This window comes from Toxoplasma gondii, chromosome VIIb, assembly GCF_000006565.2.
Source record: "Toxoplasma gondii ME49 chromosome VIIb, whole genome shotgun sequence".
Lineage (NCBI taxonomy): Eukaryota > Apicomplexa > Conoidasida > Eucoccidiorida > Sarcocystidae > Toxoplasma > Toxoplasma gondii.
The window spans coordinates 258,089-283,599 of NC_031475.1; the positions used below are offsets into that span (position 1 = coordinate 258,089).

Consider the following 25,511-nt stretch of genomic DNA (forward strand, 5'->3'; position numbering starts at 1 on the left):
CGGGATATGCAGGGGGAGAGCAGTTGCACACTGCGTTTCAAATCGCAAGGACGAATCTGTTTAAAATTTCTTCGGTTGCATTTATTTCTTCCAGACTTCATGCAAATGAATGCTCTCTATTGTACTCTCTTTCCACCACAAAGTGTGCGTTTCTCTGCTTCTCTTTGCGAGAGCTCTTCCAGTTCCGCTGGCCATGGCCTCGCGAAAAAAGGTTTTTCACTCGCACGCGCCTTCTCCCAGCTTCTTTCGTCTACTCTCTTTCACCGCCGTCCCTGGTTGTGACCATGAATCGGTAGATGAGCATGCATCGCCACTCTACCTACCCACCTACCTACTTATCTACCTATTAATCTGTGGATATCTCCATATTTAGGTATGCGTGTGTAGACGAAGCGTACGACGTCTATATCGTTCCTTGTGTTTTCGCTGACTCATCTTGGTGGTACAAGCGCCTTGCAGGAAGAACCATCCAAGATATATCTGCATATATGCAGTCTTAGAGGGGCTGTCCGCGCAGGTACATCTTCCTTCTCTTTGACCGGAGATGCTTTTTTTTTGTCCTGCGTCGTTTTTGGAGGGCCAGCAGATCCGCGTCGCGCGGCAGCACTCGGAGCCACTGTGTTTGCAGGACCCAGGACGGAGGTGAAGACTGCTGAGTTGGCAACTCAAAGTGAACATGACCCAGGACGGAGGTGAAGACTGCTGAGTTGGCAACTCAAAGTGAACATTACTGTGGAGGCAGAAGCCAGGGGAGTCCACGTAGTGCTAGAAGGAAGAGCACACGATTCATCTGTGGTCCTTGTTGACACAACGTTGAATTTCAGTGCATGCAAAGATCGACATTTTGGGGGAATGGGAGGCCACAGCTGCTGTCCGCGATCAAGCGGTCGCCATCGCAGCTCTCCGCCGACTCGCGCTGAGCGGCGAGAACAGAGAGAGTTCATTTTCCAGAATACAAACAAGGGCGTTTGCGGGCAATCCTTTCTCGACGGCAATGTTGCCCTTCTGGAACCTCCTGTAAACATCGCCGTTTCTGATTCGTCCTCTTCCTCCTCCTCCCTTCCAGGGGGATAACGTCCCTTGCTCTTCTCGGGATCTCTGCTCTCTCTTCTGTCTCCGCCTTCGGACCTAAGGCAACGCTCGTCTTCTTCCTCTGCAGAGGCCCTCGCAAGCGGACTTGAATCCGTTTGTCCTGTTCCTTGCAACCTCCACGAGCTGCCCTTGCGCCCCCGACTAAAAGAGACTTCCACTTTTCTTAATCTGCCTCACTCCTTGTCCTCGCTGTCTCCTCTCGCGTTTTGCCTGTCTCCACACGCTTCACCTGTGTCTCTCAAGCTTTTAGGCGCCCCGAACGCCTCTGCATCTATCTCTAGAGCTCGCTCGGTGCCTCAGTCTGTTTCCGTCTCGATCCTGTTCTGTTTCGCTATCTCTCTAGACGCCTTTCTGATTTCTTCCTGGCAGAACTGATGTCTGCATGCTAGTGGATAACCTTTTTCGCGCGTCAAGTTCTTGCTGAAAGTGATGAAGATCGTCACATTCAACGAAGCCGTGGTGTGTTTCGCGGGCAACCTTGAGCGAAGCACTGTTTCGTTTTCTTCCGTACGTTTCGTCTAAGTTGTCATGTCTAAGATGCGTCGAGGCGGACACCGCCACAATGGGAGAAAGAGAGGCGCCGGAACCGCGAGGGGATGCCTTCGTCTCGCGAGAGAGCGAAGAAAGGGGAGCGAGGCGGAGAGAAGTGCAGAGTGACAAGGAGAGGGAGGCGACAAAGGCGAAGAGAGAGAAACAGTCGAGTGAGGAGGTAAAAAGGGAGAAGAGACTCACGCAGACGAACGGGGATTTAGAAAGGGGGAAGAAGGAGAAGGCGGATCAAGACAACGACGATGATCGAAGGCAAATGTCTGTGTCTTCCATGAACACGGCTGGATTGCGGCAGAGATGGAGACAGATAATTCGTGGTGAGAAAGCAAGACTCGCATGGGAGGAAGAAAAAGAGAGGAATCTCAAAGTCGACGAGGTCTGTGGAACGACCGCGAGAGAGATGAGAGCTGAAAGAGAGAGGAGACAGGAGAGGATCCATCCAACCGAGAGACCTTCAGAAGCAACAGAGTGTAACGGAGACAACGTCCCCATGAGCTGTGCTGGGACCCTTTCACCTGCGTTTCCTGGATCTCTCTCTTCACAGATGCCTCTCGGTCTTTCTTCCTTCCTTCACCTTCGGTCATGTTGTCGAATTCGCGCGCTCGCCGCTCTCAGTCGTCTTATCCCAAAGTGGCTACTCGTCATCCTTGAGCTCGCTCTGGCGCTGATGCACTTTCCCATTCGTTCTTCGACTTGGGTTTCATCTTCTCAACCTTCCGCATGCGCTTTATGTCGCTCTGCCAGTGACGCGCTTCCACGTTTCCTGCATAGTGTTCGCCTTTCGAGGAGAGCTGCTGCATGCCTTCTCTGTCTTTTCTTCTTGCCATGCCTGCAAGCAGCTGGCCTCTTGCACGTCGCCTCATTCCCGACGACGCCCTCTCACCGAGCGTCGTCGCGGTTTCGATCGCTTCGCTTTCCTTTCTTTTCTTATCCTATTTCGTTTTCCCTCTGTCCTTCGGCGGCGCACCGCTTCCGTCCTCTCCAGGTGTCTCCCTGGTCTCTCTGTGACAGGTCGAAAGAAGTGGATGACCCCACGCATCCTCGCAGACACCTCAGGACATTTGCTTCTCTTTCAAATCCTTTTACAACTGATTGGCCTTCGCAGCCGCGGGCCTGCAACGCCTTTGCCTCTCCTCTTCACACATCCACTTTCTGCTCCTTTCTTTCTCTGGGCGCTCCCCACGCACCTGCTTCTTCTTCCTTCTCCGCTTCGACACACAAGCCAGATTCGAGTCAGGAGCTCGCCGCCCGGTCTCCGCGAGATGCAGACCCTCCCGTTCTCTCCTTACCTGACTCCTCCAGGAGTTCTGTACTTCACTCGGCACCAGGTTCCCCTCGTCTTGCTTCTTCGTTGCGTTCCTATTCTTCTCCGTCTTCTCCTTCTTTTGCTAACGCCCGCTTCGCTTCTCGCTCTCCAGCTTCCCGGTCTCGCTTGCATGCAGAGAGTCGATGCCTCCAAGCGGCTGTGGATGCTGCGCGTCGCGGCGACTGGGCGAGGACGTTTCTTCATTTCTCTCGAGCTCTTCAGTCTCTCTTGGCTTCTTTGAACGACGAGGAAGACCGCTGGGAGTCCTTGGGTTCTTCAAGTTCTGAAAGTGGGCATTCGCTTTCGGGGAAAAACGTCGGAAACTGTGGAGAGATACGCCCGGAAAACCTTTCACGACGGCTTCGGCGCTTTGTGCGCTTCGTTAATATTCTCTTTGTTCTCCTCACTTCTCCTAACGCTCCATCGTCTCGTTCCATCTCTGTGTCGGATCTCTCTCTTACTCTGCTTCACTCTTTCCCTTGGTCTCCCCTTCTTCCTCGGGACTCTCTTTCACTTTCTTCTCTCAGCGCCGCATCTGCATGCGGAGACGCTTCTTCTGGTGACGATTCGACTCTCTCAGCTTCAGGTTCTTATTCGGTCTCTTCATCTGTCTCTCCATCTGTCTCTGTAGAAGAGTTGGGTGTGAAGAAAGACAGAGAGAGGCCTGGGTGCCGAGAGGACGAAGTAGAGGGAATGCAGGAAGGACAAGATGAAGGAGAGGCCGAGGCGTTTGTCAAGATCCTTCTCACGGAAGCAGCGAGAGACAGCGTGAGGCTGCCTGCGGCCCTGCTCGTGGCGCTTCGGTTGTACGTAGACTTGAGACATCTGCAGAGAAGGCTTCTTAACTTCTGGACGAGACGACGGCACCGCCAAGAACTTCTTGGTCCTGACGAGGAAGGGATGCAGCAGGAGAGCTGGGAAAGCGAGGGAAACGCCCGCGAGGAGACGCGGAAGTCGATGGAGAGCGAGCGCGAAAATGAAAGCAGACAACATCAGAACAGAGGGAACGCGAACGCGTCACACTTAGTACGGGGCTTCAACTACACGAAGCGTCACTTTCAGGAAGTGACAGAGAAGTCCGAAAATGCTCCTGGCAACTCCTGTCTTTCGCCTTGTTCGTCCGCGATCGAAGAAGCACCGGCTGTTGAAGAGAATGGCCTGTGCCCTTCTGTCTCACGTTTCTCTCGATCTCTCGAAAATGGCCCGATGGTGTCTCCGCCAACTCCGCAGCCGGGGCGCTCTTCGTTGCCGCCTTCGGTCGCGCATTTCTTACCTTCTTCCTGGTTTCCCGTGACGGCCTGCGTGACGGCCGGACTGCTCTCTGCCCTCGCGCGAGAGAGCGAAAAACATCTGGAAAACAAAGGCAAACGTCTCTCGACAGCAGGACCAGCTGGTTCGGCGCACGCATGGCTGCTGCCCTTGGCTCTGGCGCTCTGGAAGAACGCCAAGAAGGCGCATGCAACGCTGCTTGCACTTCTCGAGCAGGAAGGAACAAGGCGAACGCGCGAGCTGCGAAGTGAGAGGGCGAGAAGGCGAGAGGAACCGCGACGCGAGGCTGCACGAGAAGAAGGTGGAAAGACACAGGAGGAAGAACGGACAGGAGAGAAAGGAGAGACCGGAGATGACGCGCGAACGGACGAAGACGCGCTCAGGAGAGTGACGGAAGAGCGAGAGCCGCTACACGACATGCAGGAGAGGGAAGGGAGACAAGAACGCTTCAAGAGTGCAGAGAAGGACAAAGTCGACGGGGGGAGAGAGAGAAAAACCGAAACAACCGAAACAGAACAGATGTTCCCCAGAACTGTCCTCGATGTTCCTCTTTGCAACGCCTTCATGCACGTTCTCGCCAAATGCCGACGTGGAAAAGCTCATGACGGTGCGACGGCAATTTCACCTCTCGACATTCTTCGAGAGGTACAAAGAAACGTTCGACCAGTCTATCTATTCATCTATCTATTTGTCTATCCGTCTATTTCTCTACATACATGTCTATCAATCTATCTGTCTAGTTGAGGGATTGCATGTACAATCACATATCTCTGTGTGTGTTTGTATGCGTATGGCGTCATGCATGTGAACGTGCCTCTCTCTCTCTCTACATATATACATATACATATATAAATATATATACATATATATATACATATATACACATATACATATATCTAAATGCGTAGTCTATGTGCCAGTAAATGTGTGTATGGAATCATGATGTCAAAGACGCATGCAGGAGAGTGTCTGTGTAACGGCATCTGCAAGCTCAGGGGGTTCGGTTTGAATGTGGAAATATGCGTACCATTGTGTGTGTCTTCGCGCGCTCGCGAATGCGCAGATGGAGGAAGACTTGGGTCTCCGCCCAGATTTGCAGAGTTTTCACACTGCGATGGATGCCTTCGCGAAAGAGGGTGACATCCAAACGTAAGCCAGGAGTCTTTTCAAGAACTCATTTGCAGAGATCAATGGGAGGAGAAGAACAGACAAAGCGCGCCTGTCTCCTTCTGCGTCGTTCGTGCTCGTTTCCTATCCGTTTTCTGCTCGCATTTTAAGGAGTTTTCTGCTCGTATTTTAAGGATTCCACCTGCTGCCAGGTCTGTCTGCAGAGACCTGAAGGGAGGCAGCGTTTGCGGGGCGCGTCTTTGTGTGAAAAAGTCCAGTCTTTCGGAGAGATCGTCGCTTCGCTCCACCACCTTCGATCGTCGTGCTCCGTACTTCTTGCTGCGACTTGCGCCTGATCCTCAGAGTGATCACAACACCGAAACTCGAGAAAAGCCGCTGTGGGTTAAAAACTTGGCTTTATCTGAGTTGCTCTAGGTCGGCGACAAGAATCGGAGGAGGCAGCTGTCGCCCCTCTGCTGTAGGCGAGAGGAAAGCCGAGAACGCTTTACGGAAGAGACGTCTCTTCTCCGTTTTTTTCCTCGAATAGACCTGCGTTTCGACAGATGTCTCCCCAGAAACGGCTCTTCACAACTTTGCTGTTTTTCTCCGCAGCGTCTCCAGCCTTTTCCACTGTCTCGTCGCGAGAGGCTTCCAACCACACACGCGGACCTTCGCGATCCGCCTGCATGCAGCAGCGCAACAAGGAGACATAGCCGGAGCTCGGGAAATCTATGCGGACATGGTCAGTGTTTGTCTCCTTTTTTCACCTTCTCTTTCTCTGCGTCTCTAGCCAGCCTCATGCTCTGTGCCTCTACTTTCGTTCCCTCTTCGGCGTCACTTTCGTTTACTCTTTCTCACTCTCGTTTGACATCTCTTGCCACCGTCGTTTGCGCGTCGTTCTGTTGTTGTCGTCGCCCCCTCGCTTTCTCCTCGTCACTGGTATCCATTCCTCACGGCGGTGCTGAGGTGAGCATGTGGAGAACGGACGGGGACATGCGGAGAAGGGATCTTTCTGGCTGCATGCATCGGGGTAAAGAGCATTTCTGGTTTTCTGTGTTCCTCAGCAAGCGTGGAACGTGGAGCCGAACGCGTTCGTCCTCACGACGCTCATATATCTCTGCACCAAAGCGAGGCACTTCAAAAGTGCGATCCGCCTCTTCAAAAAAATGACAAACGAAAACAAGGTCAAACCCACTGTCGCCTCCTGGACAGCTCTCCTCGATGCATGCTGCCATGCAGCTGGAGAGAGACCCCACGGCAATCACCTCGTCTCAAGACGCTCCCCTCGCCCACCCATGTCGTCTTCTGAGGTACCTTCTTCTTCTCCTTCTTCTCCTTTTTCTCCTTCTCCTTTTTCTCCTTCTTCTCCTTGTTCATCTCCCTCTCATCCTTCTCTCTCTCCTCCTGCTTCTCCTTCTTCCTCTGCTCCATCTCGTTCTGCTTTTTCTGCTTCGCTGTCGGCTCCCGCTGGGTTGCCGCGCCGCGGGGGAGCGGACGGGAGTTCTGCGGCGACGCGAGAAGACAGGGAAGGAGACGGCGATGGAGGAAGGGAGAACGCGAGTCACGACGACGTCCGCAGCCGCGTCGACGGAGAAGAAGCCGGAAAGAGCGAAGAGACAATCCCTTTGTTCGAAGAGACAGAGCCTGCGCTCGCACCCTTTCGGGATGTTCCCTGGCTGCCTAGGACTGTGGGCGCTATGGTGGCTTCCGGCCTTCTCCCGAACGAGTAAGAAACGTGCCAAGCAAACGAGACGGACTGCTTTCTTGAAAAAACGGGGAAACACCAGTTAAAACCTTATGCCAGGAGATGTGCATAACAGGGTGCAGAGTGGCTGACCCACCGCTAGGCTGCGGGGCTCAGGTCGATCTCTCCCAGTGCGCTGCTGGCGACAGCGTGCAAGTTGTGCAGCTCAGTGTATCCTACGACCGTGAGAACAAAACAGAAGACCTTGAGGCGCATGGTGTGTAGACAGAGGAGAAGAAACGCCGACCTACGCGAGACCCACTGAAAACCTTCGCGGAGGCAGAAAAGAGCGAGAGGAAACGACGCACAAGGAAAAGCGGGGGAACCGAAACGTCGTTTTTCTCTGGTTTAGAAGATGTGGAATCTCGTTCTCGTCGCTCTCCCTTATCCGTTCTTTGGGCGTCTGCACCGACGGGCATTCCCGTTCTGGAGAGACGCTGTGCTTCTTCGCAAATTCATCGAAGACATTCAAAGTAAAACGCGCGCTGGGGTCTCCCCCGACAACGCCTGTTTTCTACACTGGATGTTGTGCGCATCCTTCTCTCCCTTGCGACGCACTGCATCTCTGAGCGGCAAGAGCCCGATGAACGAGAGACTCGTGAACTCGCCTGCAGATAGTCTACGCTCTGCCTCTTCCCTTTTGCTCGAAGAACTTTGAACTGCCTCGCTCTTCATCAATGCCTACTTCTCAAACTTTTGCATCTCGCCGACGCAGAAATCCCCGGCACCCTGGCGCCGAAGACCTCCGGAAGAGTGGTGTACATCCACCATAGAGAGGCACGCAGCCATCGGTTGGCTTCCCAAGTTCCCCCGAGTACTCATCGTTCGTTTTTGGCCACTGAAAGTCACCCTCAGATTCTCCGTCGATTTTGTTTCTCTCGCGAATTCGGTGTGGGGCTCGACGGCCTGTGCCGTGCGTTCGAAACGCGTCTCTAAATGTATTCGTTTTACCACTGCGTCTGCAGAGAAACGCGAATTCAGGAGTTCATCGCATGCGAAACTTGGTCTCTCTGTGCCGCTCTTGTCTCTTTGCAGGCGTGCATGCAACATCTTTTTGTACGGACTCCTCCGGCATCCTCGTCCTCTCGTCCACTTCGACGCGGCGCTCGAGGTGTGCCGCTTCATGAGGGATCTGGGGGCGTCTGTGAATCAGCTGACGATCACCTCCCTGATTTCTGGACTGTACAAACGCAGGCCGAACCTCCTTGCTTGCGAGAGGCGAACGGCCAGCACTGAAAAAAAGGCCGCAAGGCGAGCACAGACTCCGGATGAAAAAACGAAGACCCTCGCCTCCTGTCCCCACCACAGAGTGGTGCTTGCCTCCTCAGCACCCTCCGTCTCCGCATTTCTGCGACTGGCTTCCCAAGGCGATGTCGACCCCACTGTCAGGCACTCTCTCCAACGCTTCTTCGGTGCATGCAGCGACCTAGAGACTTTGTACGAACGAAGTCTCTCTTTTCTTCCTTCGCGAGACCTTCTGAAGGGCGCCGCCGCTTCTCCGTCTCGAGAGCGGTCTCCGTCTTCTTCAGCTTCTGCTTCGTCCTCAGCCTCTTCGTCTGCTTCAGCGTCGCACCCTGCGTCTGCAGGCGACTCTCCTTCGTCTGCTCTGTGTGCGTCTGAGGGAAAGGATTTGCTTCGTGCAGCGGCGCCGGTCGAAGACGCAGAAAACGAGGAAGAACGCGAAGGAAGGGGAAGGTGGACGGAAGGAGAGAGAGGAACTTGCGAATGGATCGAGAAGAGTGAAGACAGTGGCGAGGTCGAGTTTTCGTCTTTCAGACGCGTAGCGAAGGCCAATGAGGTGGACGACAGAGGAGAAGAACGAAATGAAGGGAGAAGAGGGAGACAGCAACCTACGTATCCGGAAGACAGCTGGAAGAAGAAGATCGCGCCCTGTCTATCGGCAGCTACAAAGATCCTGAGGTGCGTCCTAATGACGAAAAATCGAGTTTGATTTCCCCTTTTCCCCAGCAAAACCGAGCCTGCACCTCGTGGTTCCTGGCAGCCGGCAAAAACAGCGAAGTTCTTTTCGCGTTTCTTTTCTCGTCTCTTTTCTCGTCTGCGTTTCTCTGCAAGTCGAGAGAGATGTCGTTCTTTCGGTGTCACGAGGTGTAAAGAACACAGTTGAATCTGCGCACCCAGGGACTTTCTCATTTCGCGACCGTTTTTACTGCAGCGTTTACGACTACGTTCTGGAGCATGCGGTTATTTGCGGGGATCTCAGATGGTTTCGCCTACACATGTGCCGAATAGAAGGGAGCGAGGTCGTCTGGATTGTTGCTAGGATACTGAAGACGACTCCAGTCATAATAAACAGACGCTCCTCGGTGTGCTGCATGCAGTTCGATGCCCACCCGGACACCGTCGGGGAGTCTTTGATTCTCCATGTTTCGTTTTCTGGAGTTTCCCTGTCGCCTTCTCAGGACCCTTCACTCGCTGTCTTTCAGGCTTCTTGGGGACCTGCGAACTGTCCAGTCTGTTTCGGAAGACATGCGGTTCGCTGCAGCTCATCTCCCAGGATCTGAATCTTCTTGTGTTTCCTCGTCTCAGTCTCCTCTCTCTTCCCCAGTCTCTCTGTCGTCTCCAGTTTCTCTGTCTTCTCCAGTCTCTCTGTCTTCTCCTGTCTCTCAAGGAGCACTGCATCGCCGTTTTTCTGGCCTGTCTCCCCTGACGACACTGGCACTCCGAACAGCTACGGACCGGGCTCGAGCGATCTCCCGTGTGATTTCGCTTCTGCGTGCTCTCGCGTCTTTCACTCCGAAGTCGTCGCCTTCTTCGTCCTCTCCTTCCGTTTCGTCGTCTGCCTCCCCCGTTTGTCTTGCGCATGTGCATGCAGCGGTGGAGGCTGTGGAGGCGTTTGCCCGCGCGCATGCGGGAAGAGCGCTCGAGTTCTGTGAGGCGTGTGTAGACTCTGTGGGCGTTTCGTGCTCCTCGGCAAATGCTTCTTTCTCTCGCCCAGTCCGAGCGGAAACGGAGAGCAGCAACGAACTGAGATTCGAGAGGAGACGATTTCACACAAGCTCTGGCCGCGAGGAGCGCATGCGCCTGCCGAGTGTCGAGAAAGGCGTCGCCTTCCCAGGAGAAAGAGAGAGAGACGCCTCATCGCACGGCGCGTTGTCGGGCGACGTCGGCTTATATTCGGGGCAGGCCAACAGGGAGGAGCGACCCGACGTTTTCTGCCTCGAGGAGGCGTCGAAGGGTAGCGGGGGGAATGACTCTGGCGAGAAGGAAGTGGACGAGGGACATTTGGGGTGGGAAGTCGAGGAAGAACAGGCAGGCGACGCAACGGAGGAGAGACGTTTTCGCTGGAGAGAAGAGGCACCAGGAGATGGAGGAATTGGAGACAAAGGCGAGAAAAGAAGGACAAGATTCGAGGCTCATGGAGCGTCTGTGCAGTCGCTGGAAACCGACAAAAGCTCGCAACTCAGAGCAAGGAATGGATGGGTCGTCGGTCGAAACTGCCATGAAGAAGAATCGTGGGTCGACAGACACCAAGGCGCGTCGTTCGTTCGGTCTGGGATCGCATCTCCTCGGTCAATCGAAAAAGGGAGAGGAATGCACTCTGAATTCAAGAAAAACATCGAGATGCCTGTGGGCATGCAGGCAGTGTATCCAGCCCCGCCAGATCAAGCGAGGGATGCATTGGAGGCACTTTTCAAAACGGCAGACGAAACGCTCCGGCTTCACCCTCCGACCGTGTTGACAGACGTTCCTGATTTCGCTTCCTCCACTTCTCGCTTTGACTCGTCTTCCTCGGCTTTCGAATCCGTTCCTTCGTCTTCGCCTCTTCCGCCCTCTGCCTCTGCGTCGTCTTCTGCCGCCTCGACTGTCTGTGCCTCTTCGCCTTCTTCTTGTCCTTCTTCCCCTTGTGCCTCTGCGTCTGCCCCTCCTTTGGGTACAGATGAAAAGGACAAAGAAGCGAGAGAAAGGCTCTGTTCTCGAGTGGATGGACTGTCGCCTCAGGAGGCTTCGCGGCGCAGCAAGTTGCGGGAGGCGTTCGCTCTGTTCAGAGCTCTTGTCGAGGCAGAGACGGGGGACAGTCGCCTTCGCTTTCAGAGTGGAGCAGACAGAAAGCTCGAAGAAAGGCAGAACTGGCGACAGCGAGGTTGGAGGGGATTTGCAGGCACACCTCAACCAGATGACCCCAAGCATTCCAAATCCACGCAGACTTCAGAGAGAACAAGAGATCGGGAGGAGCGGAGAGCAGACAGAGAGAAGACAGCGACAACGGACGGCCGAATTGTCGTCCCCGATGTTGCTGCTTTCAATGCCCTCCTCAACGCATGCGCCCAAGTTGGACATATCGAACTCGCTCTTGCTGTCTTCACCACGTAAGTCGGGAACTGGCCTTCCAAATGCTGTGCACAAGAGCCGTTTCGTCAGCTATCTCCACATGCATGCACAGACTTCGTTTTCTTCAGTCTCGTTTGTTCACTCGAACTGGAGATAACGTCGCTGCGGAGAGACGCATGCATTCGCGCCGTCCTCGCATGCATGCATTTCTCCACTCCGTACTTGTCCATGTCCAGGGCAAGCGAGAAAACGTATCTGTGTTGTGTATCTACGTCTAGCGATGTTTACACACTTCCGTTTGTACATGCAGTCGGGCAAATATTTACGTCCATGTTTGACGCCTTTGCTGCATGCGTGCGATGCGCGGTCTCGAGTGAATGATGCGGTCCGTCTGTCTGTTCTTTTCGGCGCTTTTCAGCATGCAGCAGTGTCTCCTCACGCCCGACGTCTGGACGTACACAATTCTCATGAAGGCATGTGGAGCAGGGGGCGAGGTGGACGCCGCAGAGCGCGTATTTGAGGCATTAAAGCTCAACGCTTTTACAGACAAATCGACGATGCAAAAGGGACCTCTCCTGCCGCCTGCGTCTTCTCGCGTCGCTTCGCTGCTTTCTGCTTCGAACATCTCCCCTCGCTCCACACCATGGGGACTTCGTCCTTCACCAGACGCGCCGGTGGCTTCGCCTCCTTGCTCTCCCTCCTCTACTCTTTCTTTGTCTCCCCTCGCTTCTTGTCAATCGTCTCCTCCAGCTTCTTCACCTCTTCCTGAACCTTCCGTTCTCCCTGCGGCCTCTTCGTCGTCTCCTCAGTCCTCATCTCTGTCTTCGTCGCCTCCTCAGTCTTCTTCTCAGCCTTCTTCTCAGTCTTCTTCTCAGTCTTCTTCTCAATCTTCTGCACCTCAGACTTCTTTTTCTCCATCTTCTTCCTCATCGTCTCCTACTCAACGGTCTCCTCCCCAGTCTCCTTCTTCTTCTTCTGTGTCTTCTGCTCCACAGTCTCCGTCTTCTTCTCCTCAACCGTCACTCTGTTCCTTTTTATCTCCTCCTGCGGCTTCCCCGTCTCTCTGCCCAGCAGTCGAAGCTTTGACGCGCACAAGAGACTTTGCCTCAGGTTCCCCAGGTCGCGGCGGCGCTCTGAGACTCTCCGAAGTCACTTACTTTCAAATTATGCGCGCCAACTACCGTGCAGGTGAAAACAGGGAGGCGCGGAACTCCAGACAATGCCTCGAGAACATGATCGATAATTGGACATGCGCTTTTCGTGGTGCCGCAGGGGCGCGAAAAAAGCAGTTGCATGCAGCAGAGAAAATGATGGAGGAACACGGCTAAGACCCTTTATAAAACAGTGAATCTGTTTGTTCTGGAGACTCACGCAAGGCGAACAGGCTCGAGAGAAGCATTCAACGAAACCTGTTTGCATGTACTCATCTGCATGCGTTTCCTCTCTGAAGTTCCTGTGTCTTAGCGAAGACGCGTCTGCAACTTCTCTTTCGACTCTTGACCCTCCCATCTCTTACACGACATCTACATCTCTCTAAAGCGACCATATATAAATATATAAATACACATATTATATTTACGTATACGGAGACACATGAGAATATACATTTATATTTATCATTTTCTGCATCTATATCTTTCATCCTGTTTACGCACCGTTCAATCGACGCAAGTATCTTGTTCACTGAAACGCATATACACATATACCTGTCTTTTTCTCTACGTACCATTTTGCGTAAATGTACATATATATATATATATATATGTATATGTATATGTATGTTTTTACATTTGCATGTGCGTCTGTAATCGGTGTGTGCGGAGAGAGATGGCTGAGCAGATGGAGTTCGATGTTCGGAGTTCAGTTGCACTGTCTTCCGGCCATCCGTAACTTTTGACTTCCGTCTCGGAGGCAACCTTACGCGAAAGAGCGATGCATGCGCGTATCGCGCGTTTGTGAAGATCTGGTTTGCTTTTTTTCCGCTTCGCAGGTCGGCTGAAACGCGTATGGGAACTGTGGAGAGAACTGCGAGATGCGGCAGCTCTCACTCTTCGCTCGGAGGCGCGAGAGGAAGCAAACAGCCGTTCTGCGGGTTCATGTAAGTTCCAAGCGACTCGACGAAGGAACGGCAAAAAGACCCTGTCTCGGTTTCGTCACCTGTGCTTACGTCGATCGACTTTTTCGAGCCTCCTGTCTATCCTCCCAGCTGTTTCTGTCTCTCTCGACGATGCTCTCCAGTCGGTCGCTGGAGCCTTTTTTCTCCCTGAGTTATCCACCTGCTCTCTGTATTGCCCGACATACTATATACGTTTGAGAGGATACCTGAAGAGACAGATGAGGAGGTAGTTCGACTTGACCATGGATTGAAAGATGGATGAATCGCCCCCTGTCGCACACCGCGACTCCACTGTATAGAAGTATTCTCGGGAGTCGTTCGTCTCCAACGCTGGAATCTCGAGGAAGATCGTTGCGACGCGTGAGTGGCGGATTCCTTTTTTTGTGTTCCTTGTTCTACCGAGAGCCGTTTTTGCCCTTTCTTGAGCATCCCCCTGGACGTCGGATTTTTTCCTTTCTCGCGCTTCCTTCCCTTCCGGCTTTTCGTTCCGGGAACGCGTGCAGTGCCGCTGTGGTGCTCCTCTCGCATTCGATTTCTCGTTCATCTCTTCCTTTCTCTCCTTTTTGCTGGGTTTCGTCTCGCAGACGCGTCCGGTCTTCGAGTGACGAAGCTGACGTTGGGATGGCTCTTGCGAGTCTGCATTGAGAACAGACTCTCGCAGGAAGCGCGCGAGCTCTGCGAAGAGGCCAAGGTGAGTGCATGCAGTCTGCCACGAAGCAATCGGGAAAATCGTTTTTTTTTCCGACGCCCGCTTCCAGGGGAAAGGTTTTCTTGTTCTGGTCTGAGGTGAAGATGTCTTGTTTTCTTCAGTCGGTGAAAGATCGTTCCGAACCACGAACTGCATGGCGTAGACGAGAATACAGGCAATTGTCGCGGTGTTCCAACGACGCACTTGACCTTCGAGAGTCGTGAATTGTTTCCACTCGTTGCTTTCCCCTAAACGCGAGTAGAGTCCCGGCCTTTATGCGTTGTTGCTGTCGCCGAGTTTTGAGATTTTTGGTTCTTTCGCGTTTTTTTTCCTTTCCAGGTTTTCGGCGTTCGTCTGCCGAGCCGTCTGCACCAGATAATGCTCACACTCGGTGCTTCGTCTTCCACGAGTCCTCGCTCAAAGCGCCTGAGACCCGCTGCCTCCCTCTCCACTTCTGCGCCTTCAGAGTGACTCTCGCGGGTGCATGGACAACGCAAGAGGCGCCTTCCCTTTTTTGAAATAGCGGAACGCGACCGAGATATCTCCGGAGAAGGAGCAAACGAAAAAAGCTTAGAGCATTTGCGGACGCGTACCCCACATTTCGACGGACTAGGCGGAGGCATGCAACGCGTTTTCGCTGAAGGTCGAACGCCGCTCCTGAGCGCCGCGCTTCACAACCAGACAAAATGCATGCGCCCTAACTGTCGCTGCATGCATGCAGGTTTTATTGTTGACTTAGGAGAACCATCGGTTTCTGTGTGACTCTTTCGCTGTGTCGGTGTGTGAGGGATCGCGCGCTTGCTTGAGTCTTTTCTGCAGCAGCGGCAACTCAGAAGCGAGCAGAGAAACGCCCCGTTGATGGTACGATCACGGCAGAAAAACTGAGAGTTTCAATTACTCGGGCGTTTGATCCCGCGCCCTTTGTGAATGCAGAAACCCTGACGCTTCGAACTGCCGCGTGTCTCGACTAGAAAAGGCTTCGTCGACAGCTTCGCTGCTGACGAGCGAAAAAAACCTCTGCGCGCTCAGTTGCATGCGCCGAAAGCCAACAGAAGTCGACAGAGATCCACTAGAGGAGAAAAAGGCCATTACCAATCCGCATAAGAACGAAGACAGACCTCAACTGCCCAAGTGATCCGAACCTGAAATATACAAACTGCGCTCAGATCTCTACATGTCTCCATATATTTATCCATAGCTGCATGCATACCTAGGCATTTATGCGAAACTCAAATGCCAACGGTATCCATGGCCTAAATATCAAGACGATTCTGAAAGATCTCGTAATCCTATGTACAGACTATATATATATATATACGTACATATATATATATATATGTATATATATATGTATATATATATATATATGTATATATATGTATATATATATATATACGTACATATATATATATATATATATATATATGTATATATATATGTATATATATATATATATATGTATATATATGTATATATATATATATATATATGTATATATATGTATATATATATATATATGTATATATATATATATATATATATATATTGATGTGTGTGTCCTTAGTAATTTAGATGTAGATGGTGGAGACGAGGAATTAGGGCATTGTCCGGAGAGTACGTTGGGCTTTTCCAGCTGGTCTTCGCCGCAAGGAAATGTCAATAATTGTCACTTTCACGCAGTTTTTTGGCGTTCAGTCGCTACAGAGCCGGAGGCAACGTCCTCGCTCTTCGTTGTTTTCTTCTCAGAAAAAAGTCTCGATTCCTCAAGTGCGTCTCCTCTCTCCGTGCTGGGCATTCTCCTTCCCTCCATCTCTCCCTTTGTTTTTCTCTTCTCTCTTTCAAACAGTCAGTGGTTCTCCCTTCAGTCCGTGACGTCTTTGTTTCGCAATTTAGTTCACTTTTCGAATCCACTTGTCCTGTTACTTTTTCCCGGTGATCTTCGCGCCAGAGAGCTTCGCCGCATCCACCTTAGTGCCGACAGCAGACATGGCCTTCGACCGACCGTCCTGAAAGGAAATCCAAAGTCATTCTTGAGACAGTTCGATCCAGCAAACATCGTGCAGCTACGAAACCCACACGCCTGCCCTAACATAGTACAAAACTTGTCATCAATAAAACATATATGTTTATATGATACGCATGTATCTGTATATAAATGCAACTTTTCTGCATACTTATGTATATATATATATATATATATATATATACGTGTGACCAGAAGAAGTAGTACAGGTGATGAAGGACGAGATGAGGACCCGTGGTGGAGCAGAAGAGAGACAGTCGGTGTTCAGGGCAAGGAAAGGAAAGAGTTGAAGCAAATGCGTGAGTGTTTTGTCTCTGCCGCAAAGGGAGATCAATCTCACTGGAATTTTGATGAGGACGAGTTGATCGCCGGTTTTGTCTACACGGAAGTATCCGCGCCTCTCCAGTTGCAGCAAGTCGCCTGAGTGAATTACATAATTTTGAAACGAGAGATGGAGGAGAACATGAATAGAATTTGGGGCAGGGAAAGACGGCTTTACCGCGTCTGAAGATCGACCTTTTCCGCCATTTTTCCAAGGCTTCGCAACCGCGTTTACTTCTCTCGTGAGGTAGTAAAGCAATTCGACTTGACGAAAGACAAGAACTCGTCATGTGAGGGACTTAAACTCCCTAAGTTTTTTTGGCTTGAACCACTCGTATGCGTCGAAGAACAATGAAGGGGAGACTAAGCCTCCGATGAACAGCAACACCAGGCGGAAGAGACAAACAGGAAAAGGGAGACGGCCTTAGACCCAGAAGAGATAATCACGAACGACGTCTCGTAGACTTTTCTGCTTCTCTCAAGGAGCCTCTCGCCACCGCCCTCCTCGCGCAGTTCCCGCGTTTTTCCTGCTCTTGCTGCTCTTCTTCCTCTCTTTTCTCACGGCGCTCTCTCTCCCTTTCTCTTCTCTCGCGTTTTGGAGCTGAGGCGACTACTCTTTACCAACTGCCGCATGTCTCGGGAGTTGTCGTCCTTCACTCGACACTCTCAGATTCCCTCTGTCAACGGAACTCACAACTTTGAAGCGTTTTCCTACGAAGTTCATGCCGCGAGACAAGCAACGTCCCCGTCGCTTCACGAGCCCAGACTGTCTGAATTGTCTTTCATTTCTGATTTCCGAAAACCTTGCCTCACCTTCCTTGAGTTGCTTGAGGAGCGGGTCACCGACGGCGGGGGTGTCGAAGCGAGTCTCGCGATTGATGAATTTCTCCCAGTTCTCTTCTTCCTGGTCGATCTTGTCCACCGTAATCAAGTGATCGTACTCTCGCAGCACCAATTCTGTGTTCTGAAAAAAAGAAAAAGACTCGCTGCATGCAGATGAAAAAGTGAGAGTCGTCGACCCAAGGGTGAACCCAAGCCACAAACGTCCACACGCGAAAATAGGAAAACAAACCACGCACCAAAAAAACGTTTCCCGGGAATATTGGTCATCTTTATTCCGATAAAATGCTTACAAACGGTGGTTCTGTAACTCTCACAACCTTCGCGCTTCTCGGCCATGCCTGCTGTCGTCCGGCGCCCGGCAAATCCTCCCCCTTCTCAGGCGCTCTGTCCTTTTCTTTCATCTGTTTTTCCCTGTCCCCATCTACAGTCCTTCTCAAGTTCGCTTTTTCGATCTGTTTCCTTCTTTTCTTCGATCTCCCCTTTCTCGCGCTTGATCGTCACCCTGGTCTCTCTTTGAATCTTTCCAGTTCTTCTAAGTCTTTTGCTGTTCGATGTGCAGGACAGTTCCCTGTTCCTTTCATTTGAATCCGTCGCTTCTTCTCCTGCTACAACGTCCGCTTCCAGAAGTCGGCCTTCTCTTCTTTCTAACATTTCCATGTCATCTGAGTTCCTCCTTTTTCCCTCAAGACTGTTTGCCTCGGACCTGGGCAGGCGCGGAGGCGACCCCGCCGAGGTTCGCCAGCCAGTGGAGTTTCTTCTTGGTTTTTCGGAAGTCTCCTTCGAGGTGAAGAGTCGCCTGAATTTCAGAGATTTCTCCAGACGCCGTCTTTACCACCTTGTCAAAAATGCAGTTGCCCCAGTGCATGAGAGTGACCTGAGGAAAAACAGAGACAGGTCTCACAGAAACAATTTCGAGAAGAGGAACGAGATACGACAGCGCGAGAGCTACCGACGGAGGTCGGGACGCGTGCACTCAAAAATCTTTTTATAAAAACTTCTACACATGTATACATATATATGCATATATACGTATTCATTTATTTTTTTTTTCCGCCAGTGAGTGCACCGTTTGAAGGAGCCTTTGCGGAGCATAGCAGATCGACTGAGGTCGAGTAGACTGTCAAACGACAAAGCGTTCTTTTGCAAAAGTATGTACATGTATGTATTGACTCTTATGAGTGAGTATATATTTGTATATGCATGTCTAAATATGTATTTATATTTATATGTATTGATTAATATTCTTTTACTTCTTCGTCGAAGGCTCTGTTACCTCCTCTCCGTCTTCACACAAGGCAGCGTCGTCGCGGTCGATGAAGACTTTGTTGAAGAGGAGAAGATCGGCCTCCCCGAGGCTTTCGTTCTTTGCATGCATTCGTCGCTTCTTGCTCTCCACCGTCTCTGGAGCGCCTTTGATACAGACGGGCACTGCGTCCTCTGCACGATCCAGCGCGTGACGTCACGGAGAAAAAGAAAATCAAATCTCGGGCAGAAAAAAGAAATAAAGGGCAGAAAAGGACGCACAAAAGAGACAGGTTCCGGAAAACAAAGCAAGCAAAAAACAGAAAGCAGAGAGCAACCCATGCAGGGAACGCGCGGGAGACCTCCGAATATAACGCGAGAGAGAGTTCAGCAGAGGCAAAGAACAGGAGGGAGAGATCAAGACAGGAGAGGGAGAGGAAATACAATTTTCCGGGGGACAACAACGACGGTGTCTCTTTCGAAGACGAGGGGCGGCAAGACGAGGAAGAACGAAACGAACGAAACGCAGACGACATGGCAACGGTGAGAGGAAAACAATATCGAAGGGATAAAGAGAGCACGGCAGCGGAGAAGAAGCGAAACGAGTGTAAAACCTCAAACAAAAGCCGCGAGTGGATGAGCCGAGGGAGAAGAAAGATGTGAGAGACGAAATAAAGGCGACAGAGAAGAAGCAACGCGTTCACAGAGATGACAGCAAAAAAGCGCGAGAGGTGGAAAGGAAACCGAGATGCAGGAAAGCCGGTCGCAAGAAACACAAGAAGGGAAGACGAAAAGAGGAACATTTCTTCGAGTCGTTTCCTTCTAAAAACGCGCGCGCGAGTCGCGTGACGCTTACTTCCAACAGCCATGAATCTGGGGACAATTGGATCGATGATTTGCTTGTTTTTCGTCCAGAGTTTGTCCCACTCCATCAGATTTCCAGCCTTGCTCGGACCTTGCTCCAAGATGAACTCCAAGAGCGCCTCGACTTGCAGACCGCGGCGGCGAATGCCTGTGTGTGCGCGCAAGACAAATGCGAAGAAAATGCGGGAGAACGCAAAGAGCGCAGACACCCATGCATGCCACAAACATGCAGAAAACGCGGCCGTCATGTCGCTGTCGCTTCGCGAGATCGCCAGCGCCTCGGGGCAATCCTCCAAGAAGCTGAACCCAGCCAAAGGCTTGTCTACCGAGCAGGAAAACGCACAGTGCTTCCCCGTCGAGGAACCGCTTTTCCGCGCGGCTTTCTTCTCCGCTGTCTCCTCTCTGCGAGTTCGCAGGAAGGCACCGCATGCGTCCGCGTCCTGGCTACACTGCAGTCGATGACGCAACCTCGCCCTGTCCCGGCGAATCTCCCCCGTCGCGCAGCTCTGAAGACAAAGGCGTCTCATCGTTGTCTCCGTCTCCTCTCGCTTTTTTCTGCGCGAGCAGTTCTGCAGTCTTCAAAGTTGCACGCTCGCGCGACTCTCCGGTTTACTCCTACCTCGGACGGTAGGCATGCGCGGGTCATCCCAGCCTTCCACGAGTCCCGAGTCGACGAACTGTTTCAACTTCCTCTTGGAAAGGAGCGTTTTGACGAAGCAGAGGCGACTAAATTCGTAGATGTGGACTGGCGGGAGGCCAGCGGCCTGCTGCACCTGAGAGAGAAGAGAAACGAAAAAAACAAGGCAAAAAGGAAACGCAACTATCCTCGCTCGTCCAAAAGTGGAGAATGCTCTGCGTCCTTCGGTGTCCTGTCCTCTCCCCGTTTTCTGTCTGCGGCTTCTCTTCTTCGATTCTCCTTCGAGTTCCCTTGCCTCCGTCCTTTTGGTTCCTCGAGACTCACCCACTGGTACTGGGGGATTCGGTCCGCGTATTCGTTTGTGCGGAGTGCATGGGTGACGCCCTCAATGGAGTCGACAACAGGACAGGCGAAGTCGTACGTCGGATACGCCTTGAACTTGTCGCCGTGGCGGTGGTGGAGACAGTCCGCGACGCAGCGGTACATCACCGGGTCGCGCATGCACTTATTTTTTGACTGCATGTCGATCTTTGCGCGTACGCAGCATTTCTGACCCTCCGCGGAGCCCTGCCAAGAGCATGCATGCACGAACAACGAGAGCAAACAAGACAAAAATAGACAAAGGAAGACACTCGAGGAGACACACACAAAGAACGCATGCGCGGCAAACGACCTGCATGTGCACTCACACGAATGCATGTACAGAAATACAAAATACACAATACTTACATTTCGACATATATATATATATTTGCATATATACATATATATATATATATATTTGGACTCTCGAGAGCGTACAGATGCACCCGATTCGAGAGCAACGGAAGACAATGAGAAAAAGAAGAGGAAACAGAGAGAGAAACGAAGACAAAGGGTGCTAATAAGCCTCCAAACGAGTATGCCTACAACTCTTTACACACATACGCAAACATACATGTAGATGTATACGAAAATATATATATATATATATATGGATGTGGTTACTCTTCTCTTAGGAATATCGGTCGCTACGTCGTTTTTGAGAGGTAGACTACGGGGCAACGATGAAGACAAGAAAGGCGAAAGGCGTCGTCAAATGCACAATGGAGATAAGTCGTGTGAATCGAAGACGTCAGTATGGCACAAAACATAGAAAGAACGAACGCTGACCTTCAACATTTCGCGCCATCTTTGCAGACTTTCCTCCACTGGGACGTTCCTTCGACAAGACTCAATCCCCTCCGCCCGCTGCTCGCGCATGAGCTCTGTCGGAGTATCATCCACGTAGAACTTTCCTGGAAAAGCGAAACGAATTTACGAGACAGATGAATCGAGAAATCCAGAGAAAGTGGAAAACGTATGGAGAAATGTATCTGGCGGATTCGCCCTTCACAGACAGCGCTGCTGCGTTTCATCGGTGACCAGCATATTTGCATCAGCTACCACTCTCAGAGAATACTTCAGTCTTATTGACTATTTGCATATTTACTCTGTCCAGATAATTGATTTGAGCGTCAAACTAGAGAAACCGCTTCTCTCCATATATATATATATATATATAATTAAATTGATTCGTACACATATCGCGTCCCAGCAAGGACCTCTCCCTCTACATATATCTATCTGTATATATATATATATATATATATGCATGTATTGGAGTCGACCGTTTTGCATGTTATCCTCAGCGAATATATATATATATATATGTATATATTACAGTGGTGTATATGTTTTGTCTGTGTGTAGGTGTAGGTACGAGTAAATGTCGATGTGCAGATACGGCGAAGGACACACTGAACGCATTGGAAGCAAGGCCAGTAAAGTTCCGCAGATGTATACACTGCCTTATAGATACCGACACAGACCAACACACACATGCGTATATATATGCATACATATGTATATATATATATATATATATAACGCATCTGTATGTATGTCAATAATCTATATATATATATATATATATATATTTATATATATAGATAGATAGATAGATATAGATGTAGATATTACTGCAGAGGTGAACTTGGGAATGTGAATAGAGTGGAGGAGCGAGGCGAACCGGGCAAAGTTTGAGTTATTTGAATTCTATAAAAGACTTTGATTAAATACCTTCTTTGATAAGGCGTTCGCAGAGACTCTGCATCTGCTCGAAGTAGTCGGATGTGTGAGAAATCGCCGCCCACTCGACGTTCAGCAGGCGCAAGTCTTCTGCAATGCTCGACTCAAATTCATAGTTTTCCTTCGCAGGATTTGTGTCGTCAAATCTGACAAAAGGCAAGAAGACAGTTATGGAAACACTGAGACCGTCCTTTGATTTGCATGCACCGTCGAATTTGCGATTCTCTTCTCCGTCTCCACTGCATTCTCGCGCAACGCCTCTTTTAAACAATAAACTCAACCAGCACACGCGTATGCACAGTGGGCATTTATTCACTACCAAACATGCATACGTGCATGCATATATATATATATAAATGTATATATGTATATATATATATATATATATATATATATATATATAATGTACCCATGTGCATGCATATAGATACGGTTACAGATATATATATATATACATATATGTAGAGAGAGAGGCGAGGCATACAGGCATGCCAGTGTATGGACACACTTACATGTAGATACCAGTAGATGACTGTTCTGGATTCGCACCGATACAAGATTATATTTATTTATATAGATTTGCATTTTGAACTCAACTGAATGCTTTCTTGGAAGTGGCGAAGAGGAGAGATTTTTCTGCTTCGGTCAGTCCGCATAAACGTTTGTGTTTTGTGCATGCACATTCAGTTTCTCTGCTGTTGAGGCCTCTGGTCTCTCCTACCTGAAGAGCATTTTTCCGTTGTATTTCTGGGCAAAGTAACTGTTTAGCAACGCTGCTTTTGCATGACCGATGTGGAGATATCCAGAAGGTTCCGGAGGGAAACGCGTCACCACTTTTCCTTGCACAGCGCCTTCCAACTTTCCTAAAAAACAAATCGTACACCAACATCGTTCCATTGTCTCCCTCAAACGCGGACAGATATATACATATATATATATATGTATATATATACATATCTACATCGAGCGCTTAAGGAGGAGCAACAGTGCTTTCGGCGTTGCACGTATATATCTACATATATCTAGATATATATCTAGATATATATATGTATATATATATATATATATGTTAGGTTGCATGGACATTCACACGTATATATAGCCACGCAGGCGAAGCGAAGACTTGGGGGAGGCTCGGAGGCGTGTGTTTCCTTTGCCAAAGTTTTCTTCACCTTCGTAGGAAGCTTGAGCAGCAGCTGCTCGTTTGTCTGCAGAAGGCGGCGACGAGGCGCCCGAAGAGTTCGCGCGACCTTCTCTCTTTTTTCCTTCGTTTTTGGAGGCTTCTGCGCCTTTGGCATTCGCGCCTGCCTTCCGCAACGCCACCGCGACGACGTTGGAAATCTGCGGCTGCCCGTGGATGAACGCGTACCACCGAGAAACGTGGACGAACTTGTCCTTCCTGCACCACCGCACATTGCGCGTGCATGCATATTTATACAAATACATGCATGCACATTTATACAAATGCGTGCATGCGCCTTTGAAACGCTCTTTAGGACGGACCGTCCGTCGGGAACGCAACATAGAAAAGCACACACATGCTTATACACGTGCGTGCATACATACATACACACATCCATATATATACATATATATATATATATTTATATATACATGTATGTATGTATGCATGCTTCTTTGAAATGTGTTTTTCCTACGTACCATCCCTGAGGAGGGGCACCGGCCTGCTGCTCGTTATTGGCATGTCTCCGTAGCTGAGTGTAGACTGCAAGGTCGGCGAGAGAGAGGTGGAAGCCACAGAGGAAAGTTCTCAGCTGCAGATGGGAGCTGAGACTTCCCAGTTGCTTGGGAGAGAGAGAAGAAACTTGCAGACTGGTCGCCAGAGACAGCATCGTGTCGATGCATGCAGTTTCGCTCGCGTCCGCAAACGAAGGTGCAGGCGCAGCCGCAGGGTACAGCTGAGCAGAGGCGAGAAACGACAGAACGGGGATGGACTGTACACACGGCCAGGCAGCAGGCACTCAACATGAAAGGCGAGAGGAAGGGAGCAGAGGACGGCTAGAAGGAGGAGAACACGATGAAGGAGACGCACAGAAGAATCCGCGAGGAGGACGCATCGAGAGACGAAGGGGAAAGGAAAAAGAGGGCAAAGAGTGGAAAGAACGAGGAGAGAACAAGAAGGAGGAGAACAAGAAGAGAACCGGAGGGAAAACACAAGAGGAAAATAGGGGGCTGGAGAAAGGCGCAGAAGAGACCGTACCAGGCGCGTTTTCGAGCTGAGAGTGCAAAGGAGCTTCGCTGCAGCAATGTCGGTGAAAACCTCCTCTGAACCGCTTTCCGTCTTCTGCACGCTGAGCAAAGAGTCCTGAAGACTGTTGTCGGGGACGCATGCCGCGAGGCCTCTCTCCAGAAGAGCCGAGACGCACAGCGTGACGAGAGGAGGATGTTGGGGAGAGTAACGCACGCGCAACATCGTGGCTCCTCAAGACATGCGAGAAAACGAAGAAAGAAAACGAAGAAAGAAAATGCGCGCGCGCCGTCGAAAGTTACCTGAAAACAAAAGATAAAAGAGTCTTATGCATAGAAGATACACAAGGCTGCACATGCATCTCTGCACATATGTATAAATAAATATATATGTATATGTATAAACGTATACATATATAGATAGATACATAATAGTAAATGCATATGTGTATCTACGTACGTAGAAGTTTTCTATATATACAAATAGTATATGTTGTAGTGATGTAGGAGAAGATGGCTGTCCTAGGCATACGTACTTAAACGCATATGTAAATATATATTTGAATAAATGAGCTGATTTTCAGGCATGTATAGGAGGATGTATGGCTGTAGAGACATGTGTGTGTGGAGACTTTGCCGACAGGTTCGGGAAGAAGTTGAGGAAGGAACGAGGAACTGGGGCGCCTCTTCTTGCAACGCGGGGGAGAGATCGACAATTGAGGACTTTGACTCGAGGCTAAAGAGAGGAGAGACCGTCTCCAAAGCGAAGACTTTGAAAAGCGAACATGGCGCGTTTGTTCTCTTACTGCAGTGTCTCGACACCTAGTGAGAGACTCGACTCTCCGTTTCCTTGCGGGGCGAAGTGTGCTCGTAGGCGACGCGACAAGAAGCGGATTTCTGAGGAGCTCCTGCTCTGGCCAGACAGAAACCCCCAACTCGAACGTCAACAGAGAGTTCAGAGAAAAGTTGTGGCGAGACACGGCAGCATAAAGCCGGTTTTCTGCGTTGGCGACGCCTCGGTGTCGGCGCCCGCGTCTTTTTTGTCCCGGGGTTCCCCGACTGTGCATACACCGCAGTGCGCATGCATTTTGACATGCGGAAAA

General features: G+C 50.6%; 2 protein-coding genes across 2 annotated transcripts; one reads left to right on the top strand and one right to left on the bottom strand.

Annotated features, from left to right (window-relative positions):
• Window positions 1-1,654: 1,654 nt before the first annotated feature.
• TGME49_263980 (pentatricopeptide repeat domain-containing protein) lies at window positions 1,655-14,822 on the top strand (the record flags this gene model as incomplete). Its single annotated transcript, XM_018781347.1, has 11 exons — window positions 1,655-3,236; window positions 3,579-4,861; window positions 5,280-5,365; window positions 5,936-6,065; window positions 6,388-7,049; window positions 8,103-8,987; window positions 9,488-11,395; window positions 11,776-12,545; window positions 13,348-13,455; window positions 14,058-14,164; window positions 14,501-14,822. The coding sequence occupies 11 exons, from the start codon at window positions 1,655-1,657 to the stop codon at window positions 14,630-14,632; spliced, it is 7,653 nt and encodes a 2,550-aa protein (XP_018637182.1). The 3' UTR covers window positions 14,633-14,822.
• Window positions 14,823-16,080: 1,258 nt separating this feature from the next.
• Window positions 16,081-25,475, bottom strand: TGME49_263870 (glutamate-tRNA ligase; the record flags this gene model as incomplete). Its single annotated transcript, XM_018781346.1, has 16 exons — window positions 16,081-16,167; window positions 16,525-16,604; window positions 17,319-17,469; window positions 18,052-18,222; window positions 18,622-18,785; window positions 19,447-19,602; window positions 20,074-20,227; window positions 20,416-20,658; window positions 21,244-21,368; window positions 22,192-22,346; window positions 22,922-23,063; window positions 23,373-23,599; window positions 23,863-24,119; window positions 24,422-24,512; window positions 24,626-24,711; window positions 25,215-25,475. The coding sequence occupies 16 exons, from the start codon at window positions 25,473-25,475 to the stop codon at window positions 16,081-16,083; spliced, it is 2,550 nt and encodes an 849-aa protein (XP_018637181.1).
• Between the last annotated feature and the right edge of the window lie 36 nt (window positions 25,476-25,511).